At 46.9% G+C, this 16,349-nt stretch overlaps 1 protein-coding gene across 2 annotated transcripts in view; it reads right to left on the minus strand.

Annotated features, from left to right (window-relative positions):
- LOC124048199 (MMS19 nucleotide excision repair protein homolog) overlaps positions 1–16,100 on the minus strand; it is a 25,312-nt gene extending 9,212 nt beyond the window's left edge. Inside the window, exons 1-21 of one of the 2 annotated variants that reach the window (XM_046368726.1) lie at positions 15,927–16,100; positions 15,410–15,458; positions 15,195–15,295; positions 15,012–15,097; positions 14,808–14,882; positions 14,613–14,682; positions 14,379–14,507; positions 13,354–13,415; positions 12,851–12,937; positions 12,551–12,625; positions 12,374–12,451; positions 12,100–12,238; positions 6,606–6,760; positions 6,216–6,285; positions 5,311–5,436; positions 4,992–5,073; positions 4,621–4,718; positions 4,332–4,493; positions 3,701–3,856; positions 3,413–3,506; positions 2,998–3,100 (exon numbers count right to left, since the gene is read on the minus strand). In XM_046368726.1, the coding sequence (XP_046224682.1) occupies positions 2,998–3,100; positions 3,413–3,506; positions 3,701–3,856; positions 4,332–4,493; positions 4,621–4,718; positions 4,992–5,073; positions 5,311–5,436; positions 6,216–6,285; positions 6,606–6,760; positions 12,100–12,238; positions 12,374–12,451; positions 12,551–12,625; positions 12,851–12,937; positions 13,354–13,415; positions 14,379–14,507; positions 14,613–14,682; positions 14,808–14,882; positions 15,012–15,097; positions 15,195–15,295; positions 15,410–15,458; positions 15,927–16,014 (2,085 nt within the window). In that variant the 5' untranslated portion in view covers positions 16,015–16,100. The remainder of the gene's footprint in view (positions 1–2,997; positions 3,101–3,412; positions 3,507–3,700; positions 3,857–4,331; positions 4,494–4,620; positions 4,719–4,991; positions 5,074–5,310; positions 5,437–6,215; positions 6,286–6,605; positions 6,761–12,099; positions 12,239–12,373; positions 12,452–12,550; positions 12,626–12,850; positions 12,938–13,353; positions 13,416–14,378; positions 14,508–14,612; positions 14,683–14,807; positions 14,883–15,011; positions 15,098–15,194; positions 15,296–15,409; positions 15,459–15,926) is intronic. The other variant, XM_046368725.1, reaches the window with a different exon arrangement.
- Between the last annotated feature and the right edge of the window lie 249 nt (positions 16,101–16,349).

The raw sequence follows: 16,349 nt of genomic DNA on the forward strand, positions 1-16,349 counted from the left end.
ATATCTCTTGACACAATGATGAAAATAATCATGGCCTCTAAACCTTCAAGCTGTATACTGGACCCTATTCCAACTAAACTACTGAAAGAGCTGCTTCCTGTGCTTGGCCCTCCTATGTTGAACATAATAAACGGCTCTCTATCCACTGGATGTGTACCAAACTCACTAAAAGTGGCAGTAATAAAGCCTCTCTTGAAAAAGCCAAACCTTGACCCAGAAAATATAAAAACTATCGGCCTATATCAAATCTTCCATTCCTCTCAAAGATTTTAGAGAAGGCTGTTGCGCAGCAACTCACTGCCTTCCTGAAGACAAACAATGTATACGAAATGCTTCAGTCTGGTTTTAGACCCCATCATAGCACTGAGACGGCACTTGTGAAGGTGGTAAATGACATTTTGATGGCATCGGACCGAGGCTCTGCATCTGTCCTCGTGCTCCTAGACCTTAGTGCTGCTTTTGATACCATCGATCACCACATTCTTTTGGAGAGATTGGAAACCCAAATTGGTCTACACGGACATGTTCTGGCCTGGTTTAGGTCTTATCTGTCGGAAAGATATCAGTTTGTCTCTGTGAATGGTTTGTCCTCTGACAAATCAACTGTACATTTCGGTGTTCCTCAAGGTTCTGTTTTAGGACCACTATTGTTTTCACTATATATTTTACCTCTTGGGGATGTTATTCGAAAACATAATGTAAACTTTCACTGCTATGCGGATGACACACAGCTGTACATTTCAATGAAACACGGTGAAGCACCAAAATTGCCCTCGCTAGAAGCATGTGTTTCAGACATAAGGAAGTGGATGGCTGCAAACTTTCTACTATTAAACTCGGACAAAACAGAGATGCTTGTTCTAGGTCCCAAGAAACAAAGAGATCTTCTGTTGAATCTGACAATTAATCTTAATGGTTGTACAGTCGTCTCAAATAAAACTGTGAAGGACCTCGGCGTTACTCTGGACCCTGATCTCTCTTTTGAAGAACATATCAAGACCATTTCGAGGACAGCTTTTTTCCATCTACGTAACATTGCAAAAATCAGAAACTTTCTGTCCAAAAATGATGCAGAAAAATTAATCCATGCTTTTGTCACTTCTAGGTTAGACTACTGCAATGCTCTATTTTCCGGCTACCCGGATAAAGCACTAAATAAACTTCAGTTAGTGCTAAATACGGCTGCTAGAATCCTGACTAGAACCAAAAAATTTGATCATATTACTCCAGTGCTAGCCTCTCTACACTGGCTTCCTGTCAAAGCAAGGGCTGATTTCAAGGTTTTACTGCTAACCTACAAAGCATTACATGGGCTTGCTCCTACCTACCTCTCTGATTTGGTCCTGCCGTACACACGCTACGGTCACAAGACGCAGGCCTCCTAATTGTCCCTAGAATTTCTAAGCAAACAGCTGGAGGCAGGGCTTTCTCCTATAGAGCTCCATTTTTATGGAACGGTCTGCCTACCCATGTCAGAGACGCAAACTCGGTCTCAACCTTTAAGTCTTTACTGAAGACTCATCTCTTCAGTGGGTCATATGATTGAGTGTAGTCTGGCCCAGGAGTGGGAAGGTGAACGGAAAGGCTCTGGAGCAACGAACCGCCCTTGCTGTCTCTGCCTGGCCGGTTCCCCTTTTTCCACTGGGATTCTCTGCCTCTAACCCTGTTACGGGGCTGAGTCACTGGCTTGCTGGGGCTCTCTCGTGCCGTCCCTGGGGGGTGCGTCACCTGGGTGGGTTGATTCACTGTTGTGGTCGGCCTGTCTGGGTTTCCCCCTTTGGGTTGTACCGTGTCGGAGATCTTTGTGGGCTATACTCGGCCTTGTCTCAGGATGGTAAGTTGGTGGTTGTAGATTTCCCTCTAGTGGTGTGGGGGCTGTGCTTTGGCAAAGTGGGTGGGGTTATATCCTTCCTGTTTGGCCCTGTCCGGGGTGTCCTCGGATGGGGCCACAGTGTCTCCTGACCCCTCCTGTCTCAGCCTCCAGTATTTATGCTGCAGTAGTTTATGTGTCGGGGGGCTAGGGTCAGTTTGTTTATCTGGAGTACTTCTCCTGTCCTATTCGGTGTCCTGTGTAAATCTAAGTGTGCGTTCTCTAATTCTCTCCTTCTTTCTCTCTCTCGGAGGACCTGAGCCCTAGAACCATGCCCCAGGACTACCTGACATGATGACTCCTTGCTGTCCCCAGTCCACCTGGCCATGCTGCTGCTCCAGTTTCAACTGGCCTGGGCCCTAGGACCATGTCCCAGGACTACCTGACATGAGGACTCCTTGCTGTCCCCAGTCCACCTGGCCATGCTCCTGCTCCAGTTTCAACTGTTCTGCCTTACTATTATTCAACCATGCTGGTCATTTATGAACATTTGAACATCTTGGCCACGTTCTGTTATAATCTCCACCCGGCACAGCCAGAAGAGGACTGGCCACCCCACATATGCTCTCTCTAATTCTCTCTTTCTTTCTCTCTCTCGGAGGACCTGAGCCCTAGGACCGTGCCCCAGGACTACCTGACATGATGGCTCCTTGCTGTCCCCAGTCCACCTGACTGTGCTGCTGCTCCAGTTTCAACTGTTCTGCCTTATTATTATTTGACCATGCTGGTCATTTATGAACATTTGAACATCTTGGTCATTTTCTGTTATAATCTCTACCCGGCACAGCCAGAAGAGGACTGGCCACCCCACATAGCCCGGTTCCTCTCTAGGTTTCTTCCTAGGTTTTGGCCTTTCTAGGGAGTTTTTCCTAGCCACCGTGCTTTTACACCTGCATTGTTTGCTGTTTGGGGTTTTAGGCTGGGTTTCTGTACAGCACTTTGAGATATCAGCTGATGTACGAAGGGCTATATAAATAAATTTGATTTGATTTGATTTGATTCAATGTACCACTCACAGATACAATGCTCGATTTACTCCCAGTATGCATCCTGTCCCTTGAGTATCCTCAGTAGTAGTGTATTTTGATAAAGGAGACGGCTGGGTGTCTTTAGCATTGAACCCTGACCTTGAGGAGCTGGATCTGGGTGGGGAAGGCATTCTCTGGCAGGAAGGACATGTCACCATCCAGGAAGAGGGACACCGCCCGCGAGGCTGTTTGGCCCGCCAGTCTGGTGACACAGCAGAGCTTAGTAGGTTTACAAAATTCCGGGAACTTTCAATAAACTCCCATTGTTTTCCAAAAATCCTGGTTGGAGGAATCTGGATTTCCTGCCTGTTTCCACCTGAATCTGGGAATCCTCCAACTAGGAGTTTGGAAAAACCAGGGAATGTATTAAAAGTTCCTAGAGTTTTACAACCCTAGTGGTTAGCACCAAGCCAATATATTTACATATGACATAATACATGTGCCGTCATCAATTATGTGTGCGTGTGTCTCTCGTCTGACTGGGTGGCTAGCTCTCTCAGTGATGCCAACTCACTGGGACTGTAGTCGGGCACAGGTGGTGCTGATGACTGGTACCATGGCTGATAGGACAGACTCCTCCACTAAAGGACTCGGATGGTCTGAGGACCCTTCACATATAAAACAGAGCAGAAAAAAAACATCAGTCAAAAAGAGTTTGGTCTTCTGCATTCAGAACAGCTCTCCATTGAACCAGAGATTCCTTATCTCAAGGGACTTCCTGGTTCAATAAAGGTTACATTAATCAAAACATTACAATGTGTTGCAGAGGCCTGAAGCCATTAGTTGGTCAGAATATTCTCACCCCGCATAGCTGCCTGCAAGGCCAGTCCGAGCAGGCGCGGAATGATGATGTCATGGAAGACGTGGCCGGTCTCTTCAGTGTCCTGGGCATGCTCTGCTATCCTCTGCAGATTGTGGCACACAGAGATCACCTCCTCCAATGAAAACGAGCCAGTGCCTGTTGGGGGTGAGATTACATCTTCATTGTCATCAGAATCTACTTATGCAATATGCAGAAATTGCTCCGCCATTTCTTGGTTGATATAATTCTAAGTTCAAGCAATGTATTGTGTAGGGAACCATTGTACCATCTAAACTGCTGGGAAATATATTTTCAACCACCACAAAAATTATGTTTTTCAGCTATTTGAAGCTGGTGTACAAAACCGAAAGTACATTTCAGAACGGAAACGGGAAGCATCGAAATAGTGCACATAGAAGAGATCTGCCGCTTCTTAGACTTGCTTTCAATGAGAATAACGTATCTATAGCTCACATTTCTATGTGAATTTGGTCAGGTCGCCCAAAACGTTAACATATTGCAGCTTTAACATAGAGAGATAGTGGCGTTTACCTATACAACGAAACATAAGACATATTTACAAAGGGTCTACCTATAAAAAGACAGAAGAGTGTGTGGTAGTGACACATACCAGTGTGTGAGGAGGTGAGAACCTGTAGCAGGACAGGTGTGCTCTCCTGAACCACACTGGGCCGGGACGACACCGCAGCCAGCGCTGTCAAACACCGCTGACGCACGGCCTGCTGGGAATGTTCCTGGGACGGCGTGGCGCTGTCCCCTTGTGCCATGGACTCTGGGAACAGGACAGGAAAGGGTTCAGTTCAGTAACCCTCCTCCGGTTGGAATGATGTCATTGAAGGAACGTAATGATAAAGACCTTTGTTTACATTATTTCGTTTTGACCTTTGACCCTAACCCACCTGAGAAAATCTCCCCCTTCAGCCGTGGAACCATCTTAGAGATGAAGGCTAGAGGATGCAGACCAGCCAGAGCCCCTGCACACTCAACCACAGCCAGGCTGGACAGACAGGGAGAGGCAGAGAGAAGAACCAAACCCTTGTGTTAATTGATTAGGCACACACAGGTTGTGTTTACACAGGCAGCCCAATTCTGATGGGTTATTTTTCACTAACTGGCCTTTTGACCAATCACATCAGATCTTTATCAGCGCTTATCTGATTGGTCAAAATACCAATTAGTGAAATAAAAAAGATCAGAAGTGGGCTGCCTGTGTAAACGTGGCCACCGACTTCTGATTGCCTTCCCAGAAGAACTGAAAACTGGTACTAACCTGACTTTAGCATCTTCCTCCTCCAGGATGAGCCTGGTGAGGTGGTCAACAGCCAGCTCCACATCTGACTCTAACAGCAGGACTAGGAGAGAGGTGGGAGAGGTCAACCTATACTTCTCAGCATAGTAAGGGGAGATGTAGCACAATCTGAATGGCCAATTAAATGTATTCTCTATCTCATAAGCTGAACAGCATGTGTACAAAGACTCATTCTGACTTCAATTCAATCCTGTGTAGCAGTGAGATGAGCTCAAAAGGTCTCAAATGTGTTGGTCAGGTATGTTAATTGGAAGAGGGATTGCGAGGTCAGGAGTCTCACCTGTCTGTTGGCTCAGGGCAGTGAGCACACGCAGTGATGTGATCTGGAGCCCAGCACTGTTCTCAGACAGAGCAGAGAACACTATACTGCAAAGAGACTGCCTGAAGTCCAACAGCACACTCTCATCTGGCGAGAGAGAGGAGGGGAGAGAGAGAGGGACAAAGAAAGTGGGGAAGGAGAAAGGGAGGAAGAGAGAAGAAGAGGTGTGAGAGTGGAGGGAAAAGGTTAATAGAATAATTCACACCGCCACATATCACACGAACCAGGAGGGAACATTTCATGAGGGACTGAGTTCTTGTACAGTAGAGAAGGCTGGATATTTTCATCATTCCTAAAGCATGAATAGTTATTATGCTTGGGCAAGTTCTAACGGCGTTCTGCTTCAAATACTCTTCCAAATGGAGCCCTGAAATTAAGCATTGTAAATCACTTGTTTAGATACAGAGGCAGAACTTGAAAGGAGGAACAGGGGACATTAAATCTCTAAAAGTCTAAGCCGTTTGGGGGGGTGGGCGATGATGAAATATTTAACCCACAGAACTACCTGCGTACTTCCATTGGTTTGTATGGGTTACAATCAGACGAGTTCAGGGACACTTGTGGGGTCAGAGCAAAATGAATGAATGAAGCAAAACAGAGAACACCATCATTACAGACGTTTTCGTGAGAAGACCAACTTCTCATGGGCTGACAAACACTGCTGTAGCTCGGCCGCCTTCCACCGCAGATGCGCAAGGCCAACATAGGAGGATGTGGCGGATTGAGAGTTAGCCCATGCAACAACAACAAAAAAGACATGTCAGACGGGTTTTGATAGAGATTATTTTATTATGTTACCTAGACTGACGCACGGCTCTTAATGAACGTGGCACAAAGAGCGGGACAGTAATGAACGTTACACTTACTCTCCTCTGAAGACTTCACTGGCTGGACGAATCCCTGTAACACCTCCAGTAGGGTGCGCCGCTGAGCACACTACATGGGGGAGGACACAGACAGATATTTAAGATTTCTGTAGGAACCAAGGAACCATATGCCTGTAGGAACCAAGCCAGAACCAAGATACTTACAACAGGCTGGGCCGCCTACATGTCCAGTGGCAGTATTGGGTCAGCAAAAGGACATAACTTACAATGCAGTAACACTGATTTTGACTATGTGGGAAGCCAGCAAAACACACAATGTGAGAAATCTCACTCGCGGAACTGACTCAAATCATTACCAACAGTCAAGAATGGGAGACTGGCGTCAACACTGATGGGAATGGAACGACCTAGCTGGCTGGTGTGACTCACTTGTGTTCGGCTGTTGTATTGTTCTACGAGGGACGGCATGATGGCGGCTGCAACTCTGTGGCTCGCCCTGTAGGAGGCGGTAGAGGTGGCCTGCAGCAGCTTGGCGCTGGGCCACACCAGCTTCAGGTCCGGCTCACACAGGTGGTGCTGACAGTCTACAAAACATTAGGCTGGGTTGGTACATTGGTGATGGCGCGTGTATTTGATTTTTTATTTCACCTTTATTTAACCAGGTAGGCTAGTTGAGAACAAGTTCTCATTTGCAACTGCGACCTGGCCAAGATAAAGCATAGCAGTGTGAACAGACAACAACACAGAGTTACACATGGAGTAAACAATAAACAAGTCAATAACAGTAGAAAAAAAAGAATCTATATACAGTGTGTGCAAAAGGCATGAGGAGGTAGGCAATAAATAGGCCATAGGAGTGAATAATTACAATTTAGCAGATTAATACTGGAGTGATAAATGATCAGATGAACATGTGCAGGTAGAGATATTGGTGTGCAAAAGAGCAGAAAAGTAAATAAAAAAAACAGTATGGGGATGAGGTAGGTAAATTGGGTGGCCTATATACTGATGGACTATGTACAACTGCAGCGATCGGTTAGCTGCTCAGATAGCAGATGTGTAAATTTGGTGAGGGAGATAAAAGTCTCCAACTTTTAACAGTTGCAGGCAGCAGAGAACTGGAAGGAAAAGTGGCCAAAGGAAGTGTTGGCTTTAGGGATGATCAGTGAGATACACCTGCTGGAGCGCGTGCTACGGGTGGGTGTTGCCATCGTGACCAGTGAACTGAGATAAGGTGGAGCTTTACCTAGCACAGACTTGTAGATGACCTGGAGCCAGTGGGTCTGGCGACGAACAAGTAGCGAGGGCCAGCCGACTAGAGCATACAGTTCGCAGTGGTGGGTGGTATAAGGTGCTTTAGTAACAAAACGGATGGCACTGTGATAAACTGCATCTAGTTTGCTGAGTAGAGTATTGGAAGCTATTTTGTAGATGACATCGCTAAAGTCGAGGATCGGTAGGATAGTCAGTTTTACGAGGGTAAGTTTTGCGGCGTGAGTGAAGGAGGCTTTGTTGCGAAATAGAAAGCAGACTCTAGATTTGATCTTGGATTGGAGATGTTTGATACGAGTCTGGAAGGAGAGTTTGCAGTCTAGCCAGACACCTAGGTACTTATAGATGTCCACATATTCTAGGTATCAGGAGGACATTGTGCTGGATTATATGAAGTATGTATACCTACACCTATCTGGGTGTAAATAAGGCACAGTGTGGTGAGTCGAAGGTGGAAGGTTGTGAGTAAGCATCGAGAGCAGACAGGTAGCAAGGAGCCTGAGATTTATCTGCCATCATCTGTAGCCAAGCTGCCACTGTGGAGATGTCTCTCATCTCCCCCACCTCGCTCTCTCAATTTTAAAAAGGTTTCAATTTAAGGGGCTTTATTGGTATGGGAAACATATGTTTACATTGCCAATGCAAGTGAAATAGATAATATTAGTGTAGTGTCAACAACGCACCCACTGCCAGCTGGCCTACTTCAGCAGTACTGTATCATTTTAATCATTTTAGTCAATAAGATTCTTGCTACGTAGCTTAACTTTCTGAACATTCGAGACGTGTAGTCCACTTGTCATTCCAATCTCCTTTGCATTAGCGTAGCCTCTTCTGTAGCCTGTCAACTATGTGTCTGTTTATCCCTGTTCTCTCCTCTCTGCACAGACCATACAAACGCTCCACACCGCGTGGCCGCGGCCACCCTACTCTGGTGGTCCCAGCGCGCACGACCCACGTGGAGTTCCAGGTCTCCGGTAGCCTCTGGAACTGCCAATCTGCGGTCAACAAGGCAGAGTTCATCTCAGCCTATGCCTCCCTCCAGTCCCTCGACTTCTTGGCACTGACGGAAACATGGATCACCACAGACAACACTGCTACTCCTACTGCTCTCTCTTCGTCCGCCCACGTGTTCTCGCACACCCCGAGAGCTTCTGGTCAGCGGGGTGGTGGCACCGGGATCCTCATCTCTCCCAAGTGGTCATTCTCTCTTTCTCCCCTTACCCATCTGTCTATCGCCTCCTTTGAATTCCATGCTGTCACAGTTACTAGCCCTTTCAAGCTTAACATCCTTATCATTTATCGCCCTCCAGGTTCCCTCGGAGAGTTCATCAATGAGCTTGATGCCTTGATAAGCTCCTTTCCTGAGGACGGCTCACCTCTCACAGTTCTGGGCGACTTTAACCTCCCCACGTCTACCTTTGACTCTTTCCTCTCTGCCTCCTTTCCACTCCTCTCCTCTTTTGACCTCACTCACAAGGCAGGCAATACGCTCGACCTCATCTTTACTAGATGCTGTTCTTCCACTAACCTCATTGCAACTCCCCTCCAAGTCTCCGACCACTGCCTTGTATCCTTTTCCCTCTCGCTCTCATCCAACACCTCCCACACTGCCCCTACTCGGATGGTATCGCGCCGTCCCAACCTTCGCTCTCTCTCCCCCACTACTCTCTCCTCTTCCATCCTATCATCTCTTCCCTCCGCTCAAACCTTCTCCCACCTATCTCCTGATTCTGCCTCCTCAACCCTCCTCTCCTCCCTCTCTGCATCCCTTGACTCTCTATGTCCCCTATCCTCCAGGCCGGCTCGGTCCTCCCCTCCCGCTCCGTGGTTCGATGACTCATTGCGAGCTCACAGAACAGGGCTCCGGGCAGCCGAGCGGAAATGGAGGAAAACTCGCCTCCCTGCGGACCTGGCATCCTTTCACTCCCTCCTCTCTACATTTTCCTCCTCTGTCTCTGCTGCTAAAGCCACTTTCTACCACGCTAAATTCCAAGCATCTGCCTCTAACCCTAGGAAGCTCTTTGCCACCTTCTCCTCCCTCCTGAATCCCCCCCCTCCTCCTCCCTCTCTGCAGATGACTTCGTCAACCATTTTGAAAAGAAGGTCGACGACATCCGATCCTCGTTTGCTAAGTCAAACGACACCGCTGGTTCTGCTCACACTGCCCTACCCTGTGCTCTGACCTCTTTCTCCCCTCTCTCTCCAGATGAAATCTCGCGTCTTGTGACGGCCGGCCGCCCAACAACCTGCCCGCTTGACCCTATCCCCTCCTCTCTTCTCCAGACCATTTCCGGAGACCTTCTCCCTTACCTCACCTCGCTCATCAACTCATCCCTGACCGCTGGCTACGTCCCTTCCGTCTTCAAGAGAGCGAGAGTTGCACCCCTTCTGAAAAAACCTACACTCGATCCCTCCGATGTCAACAACTACAGACCAGTATCCCTTCTTTCTTTTCTCTCCAAAACTCTTGAACGTGCCGTCCTTGGCCAGCTCTCCCGCTATCTCTCTCTGAATGACCTTCTTGATCCAAATCAGTCAGGTTTCAAGACTAGTCATTCAACTGAGACTGCTCTCCTCTGTATCACGGAGGCGCTCCGCACTGCTAAAGCTAACTCTCTCTCCTCTGCTCTCATCCTTCTAGATCTATCGGCTGCCTTCGATACTGTGAACCATCAGATCCTCCTCTCCACCCTCTCCGAGTTGGGCATCTCCGGCGCGGCCCACGCTTGGATTGCGTCCTACCTGACAGGTCGCTCCTACCAGGTGGCGTGGCGAGAATCTGTCTCCTCACCACGCGCTCTCACCACTGGTGTCCCCCAGGGCTCTGTTCTTGGCCCTCTCCTATTCTCGCTATACACCAAGTCACTTGGCTCTGTCATAACCTCACATGGTCTCTCTTATCATTGCTATGCAGACGACACACAATTAATCTTCTCCTTTCCCCCTTCTGATGACCAGGTGGCGAATCGCATCTCTGCATGTCTGGCAGACATATCAGTGTGGATGACTGATCACCACCTCAAGCTGAACCTCGGCAAGACGGAGCTGCTCTTCCTCCCGGGGAAGGACTGCCCGTTCCATGATCTCGCCATCACGGTTGACAACTCCATTGTGTCCTCCTCCCAGAGCGCCAAGAACCTTGGCGTGATCCTGGACAACACCCTGTCGTTCTCAACCAACATCAAGGCGGTGGCCCGTTCCTGTAGGTTCATGCTCTACAACATCCGCAGAGTACGACCCTGCCTCACACAGGAAGCGGCGCAGGTCCTAATCCAGGCACTTGTCATCTCCCGTCTGGATTACTGCAACTCGCTGTTGGCTGGGCTCCCTGCCTGTGCCATTAAACCCCTTCAACTCATCCAGAACGCCGCAGCCCGTCTGGTGTTCAACCTTCCCAAGTTCTCTCACGTCACCCCGCTCCTCCGTTCTCTCCACTAGCTTCCAGTTGAAGCTCGCATCCGCTACAAGACCATGGTGCTTGCCTACGGAGCTGTGAGGGGAACGGCACCTCAGTACCTCCAGGCTCTGATCAGGCCCTACACCCAAACAAGGGCACTGCGTTCATCCACCTCTGGCCTGCTCGCCTCCCTACCACTGAGGAAGTACAGCTCCCGCTCAGCCCAGTCAAAACTGTTCGCTGCCCTGGCCCCCCAATGGTGGAACAAACTCCCTCACGACGCCAGGACAGCGGAGTCAATCACCACCTTCCGGAGACACCTGAAACCCCACCTCTTTAAGGAATACCTAGGATAGGATAAGTAATCCCTCTCACCCCCCCTTAAGTTTTAGATGCACTATTGTAAAGTGACTGTTCCACTGGATGTCATAAGGTGAATGCACCAATTTGTAAGTCGCTCTGGATAAGAGCGTCTGCTAAATGACTTAAATGTAAATGTAAATAATAAACAAAAAGTGAAATAAACAAAAAAAGTTTACATTAAACGCACAAAAGTTCCAAAAGAATAAAGACATTTCAAATGTCATTATGTATATTTACAGTGTTGTAATGATGTGCAAATAGAACAATAAAAAAACCTAAGTATAACCTATATTTACAATGGTGTTTGTTCTTCACAGGTTGCCATTTTCTTGGGGCAAGAGGTCACAAATGTTGCTGCTGTGATGGCACACTGTGGTATTTCACCCAATAGATATGAGAGTTTATCAAAATTGGATTTGTTCAAATTCTTTCTGGGTCTGTGTAATCTGAGGGAAATATGTCTCTCTAATATAGTCATACATTTGGCAGGAGGTTATGAAGTGCAAGCTCAGTTTCCACCTCATTTTGCGGGCAGTGTGCACATAGCCCGTCTTCTCTTGAGAGACAGGTCTGCCTTCGGCGGCCTTTCTCAATAGCAAGGCTATGTTCACAGTACATAGTCAAAGATTTCCTTAATTTTGGGTCAGTCACAATGGTCAGGTATTCTGCCACTGTGTACTCTGTTTAGGGCCAAATAGCGTTCTAGTTTACTCTGTTTTTTACTCTCTCAACACCTCTCCTACTGTGGTAAGCACTGAGGAGAACAACTGCCAAGTCTGTCTCCCTCTCACATTTCTAAATACACTGACCCCACACAATAACAAAATAGACAAACACCTTTCGACATTAGTTGGCTCCTGTTCCCAGAATCAGATTTGTTTGAGGGGTTACCTTTGAGGACCAAGTCGAGGAAGACAGTGAGGTAGTCTTCAGAGTCAGAGTTGAGGACGGAGCGGGAGATGCAGGCTGTCAGGGCACCGAGGGCAGCTAGACCAGCAGACTCCACCCTCTCACTGGCTGTCTGGAACACCTGCACAGGGATGGAGGCCAATCAAACTCTCCATTCAGACTATCAAGATGCCTCGTGTACTGTTCAAGACACTTTCACACGATTCTAATAGTCATTTTCGATGTTGCCAGCCCCCCAGGTTTCATTGAAACGCACCTCCCTGCGCAGCGAGGCCCAAAGGCCTGGTAGGAATTCGGCTAGCTCTTTATGTTCATACACAGAAGCACAGGCAGTCTGCAACACGAGGATGAAACACAGCTCATTAAGACATGAATGCCATTTACTTTATATATAAACCACAAAGATGATCTGAGGTGACAAACATGGTCTTACCAGAGTCTGCAGGGAGTCCACCTTGGCACTCTGAACATCTGAGTCCAGCTTCTCAATGATCAGCGGCAGCAGGAACTGTTGAAGTGAGACAATCAACAAATCATGACGACACACACCCAAACGCTTTCACTTGTTCACTTTCTGTCTCTCACAAACATACAACCATACACAAGGACTATATCTGATGTCCTTTAACATTCTAAAAGGCTATATGTTGTGTGGTCTCGCTTGCCAGACACGGCAGATGTGGGAAGAGACGACGCATTGTGTGTAGTGTGCAGTACAGTACATATTCCCCACCTCTGCAAAGCGTGGTGTTCCAGTGAGCACGGCCCTCAGGGCGAGGATCAGCTCTTCCTGGGTGATGCCGTGGGGGTCATTGGGTGGCTGGGTGGCGACACACACAGAGACAGCCATGGATGTCAACCATTTCAAAACACGGAACAACTAACATTCCCTTTTTACTTATTGAATGAACTTAGTTCCAGCTCATCAAAAGACCTTCCTTAATACTCTTAACTCTTAAAAATGAATGTTCATCAAGTACAGTTCTGAGTGATCTCCACTATCAAGGTCAATCTGAATCAACCCCCCCCCCAAAAAAATGGAATAATACAAGCTGTCTGTCAAAGTGTTTAGACTCAGGGCTTATCCATTTCCTATAATCCTCTGCCAGATGCTAGTCGGTGTCACACGGCTCAGGTATCAGAGCACATAGGACAGCGAGTCACATACGCATTGTCTCCTGGGTAGGTTCATCTGGCGGGTCTAAGTCCACAACAGCTGCACAAACAAACACTTACCGGGCTGAAGTCTATGGGGAAATAGCAGGATGTAACTTCAAACAGCTCCTCTGTGAATTTACCTGAATAAAGAAACACAGACATAATATTACCGTCTACGGATTGAGGAACCGCTAGATAATACATGTATTAAATCTCTAACACTTTCAGTTGGTGACACCAGCCCATGATTTGGTCGCACAATAATGTTGTTGCGGCACCACGCAATATACATATATATTTTTGCAATCACCTTATGAAATCATTCACAGTGCTACTTAGTTGGTATGCTTCAAGACATACGTTTCATCCAACATGTACAAGCAGAAATGCAATCTAAACCAGTGACGCGGGAACTCCGCTCCATATGGCTAGCTCTCAGGAGAGCTGTTCTCAGTCATGACATGCAGGGTTTTCCATGCCTCCGCACACCCTAATCTCTGCAATTTGCAGATACAATTTCATTTACCGGAGAGAAAGACACTGGTAGTCTAAACAACACGAGCAGCACTCATGAGACTAAACTATGTTCACTTCTGAAACATGACTCACCTTCAATTAGACTGTCCATCTGTCACTCACCACAGACTAAACAAGCAGAAGCCAATGCTTCATTTCTCGTAACCAGGACATGGTTAATCCACAACAAAAAGTCAAGGGTTCATATCACGCCTTGACACCGTGTTGATATTGTTACCTGACACCATGTCGCTATTGTTACCGGACACCGTGTTGATGGTGAGTTTTGGTCACCTGTGTGCCGCACACGATTAGAGGGTCTTTTTTCCCTGCTTGTCGTCATAGCACGTTCTCCTAAGACACAGCTGATCAATTTGCTCAAGAAATGTAATTTCCCTGTTCCTGATTGAATACAACCTGCCTTCACCTCATTACTGAGGAAGCAATTAAACTAAGATGAAAGTGTTACAAGTTCACCGAATGCCCAGTAAACCTGAGCAACATTGAAACACAAGACGACAGCACAACTAAAAAAGGTACATAAAACACGTTTGTAAAGTCTGGAATAACAACGCGTGTGTTCTCACCCAGATCATAGCCTCCATGGATGATTTTCCTAGCGATCTGGAAGGCCAGGAGAAGATTGCGTGGGTCCCGCTCCCCATCCACTGACTGGACAAACCCAAAGACAAAGTCTGCACCCAGGCCCTTCAGCTCTGTGGGATGGGAAAGTGGTCCAGCAATTCAACAGCTTGCAGATAAGAAACATACAGAGCATGCTGGTTTCTCCATGATAGCTACCACTCTACCTCAGCTCTTACCTGACTCTCTGGATTCCATAAGCTGGGTTAGGATGTTGTAAACACATGACCGCTCCACCAGCATCAGGGACTGTAGTGACACAGAAAGCAGAAACAGGGTCAGGGGTAATGCAGTACAAGAAACATAGAGGCTCCATCTGTATGCTAATTATTTAGGAGAGTTGACACTTGACAGGGCAGGTTGGATGTGCTCACCTGCACATGAACGTCCTGGAAGAGTGATTTCAGAATGGACACCGCAGACCCAGGCGGCAACACTGAGCATTTTGTCTGAGAGGGTATTTCAAAACGTTGGTCAGGAATAGGCCAGATATACTCGTCTGTCAGTTCACGTTTGACAATATTCGCATTTCTATCTAACATTCACGTCAAACTTAACATCAGGCTACTAAGACTTACCAGCGCATTCATCCCCTTTAAGACATGTGGTGTGATGACATAGTGGTCCTTGAGTCTGTTCTCATAAAACGCTAGAAGGACGTCCACTGAGGGCAAAACAAATAGACGATAATCAAAAGCCAATGACAGGACATATAGCACCCACAAACCAAAACGAAACAGATGTGTTATAGTGCTGTTTACCTTCTCTCTCTGTGAGGTCTCCGTGGCACTGCTGCAGGACATTGGAGAGGAGCTGGACACCACGGGCTCGGGTCTGGGGTTGGGAGCTGGCCAGATGCAAGCTGCACAGAGACAAGATGGTCAGTGTGGTAGTGTTGGCTGAAACGGCATGACATTGAAGTTGATGACAATGATAGTGACTGGGACAATAATGATTAATGTAACTTAAACATTACCCCAACGCTTCAACCAACTGTAGTATTGTAAACTGTCCAGCCTTGAGTCCTAATCAAAGGAAAATGAATTTATTCAGCCAGAGGAAAGACAAGTGGTCAATGAGTAGGATATATCATGCAGACACTTTTAGGGGACAGGGAAGTAGGTTCAGAGTCTAATGTCAAAGACACTGTGCTAATATGTTGACAAAAACCCTTTTCACAGCAGGCTGGTTAGAAAGTTAGCAAGTAAGTTGTGGCCAACAACATATGTTCATTCGCTTGACTTCAAAGACATTGCTTGCCACTTTGTATACGTTGATAGCTACTGAACAGGCTGTTGTTGTCCGTTTTTGTAGTATGCACTTGAACCAATGACGGGTTAAACACAGAAAGTAACGTTAAGAGTTTTGATGGCCTGCTGCTAGCTAGCATGCTAGCCAGAAGTCATGCTGGGCCACCAGTCACGCGCGATTTCTGTATCGTTCATTGACGGTCATCTCAAAAACCAAATCAGAGAGAAAGGTGGCTGAAATACCTGTTGCGGTGTCTGCGGCCTTGCTGTCCTGTTGTCCCGAAACAAATTCTTCTACCAAGCCCACTAGCAAGGCACTACTCGCAGCCATCACGAACAGCCTTGGTTCAACCAAACTGAAGTGAGCATGCGTGGAAAGTTCTTGCGATTACCCTGAGAGCAGTCACAAAAAAAGTAATAATATCAAATATGATATTGAACCCCATGCATAAATGTGCAAAACCTTTTTTTGCAATGTATTAAAGCTGTACATTATTTACTAACCAAATAATACATAAAACTGTTGTGGAATTGCATGGCTATGTGCATATTCTAAAGAAATGTTATATATGGAAATGTTTATATTTCTATTTATCATTTGACCGTTCATCTGCAAAAAAAAATATGTATATAAAGTTAGTTTTGGCATGGTTGAGGACTTTCATT

Source organism: Oncorhynchus gorbuscha, linkage group LG11 (genome assembly GCF_021184085.1).
Source record: "Oncorhynchus gorbuscha isolate QuinsamMale2020 ecotype Even-year linkage group LG11, OgorEven_v1.0, whole genome shotgun sequence".
Classification (NCBI taxonomy): domain Eukaryota; kingdom Metazoa; phylum Chordata; class Actinopteri; order Salmoniformes; family Salmonidae; genus Oncorhynchus; species Oncorhynchus gorbuscha.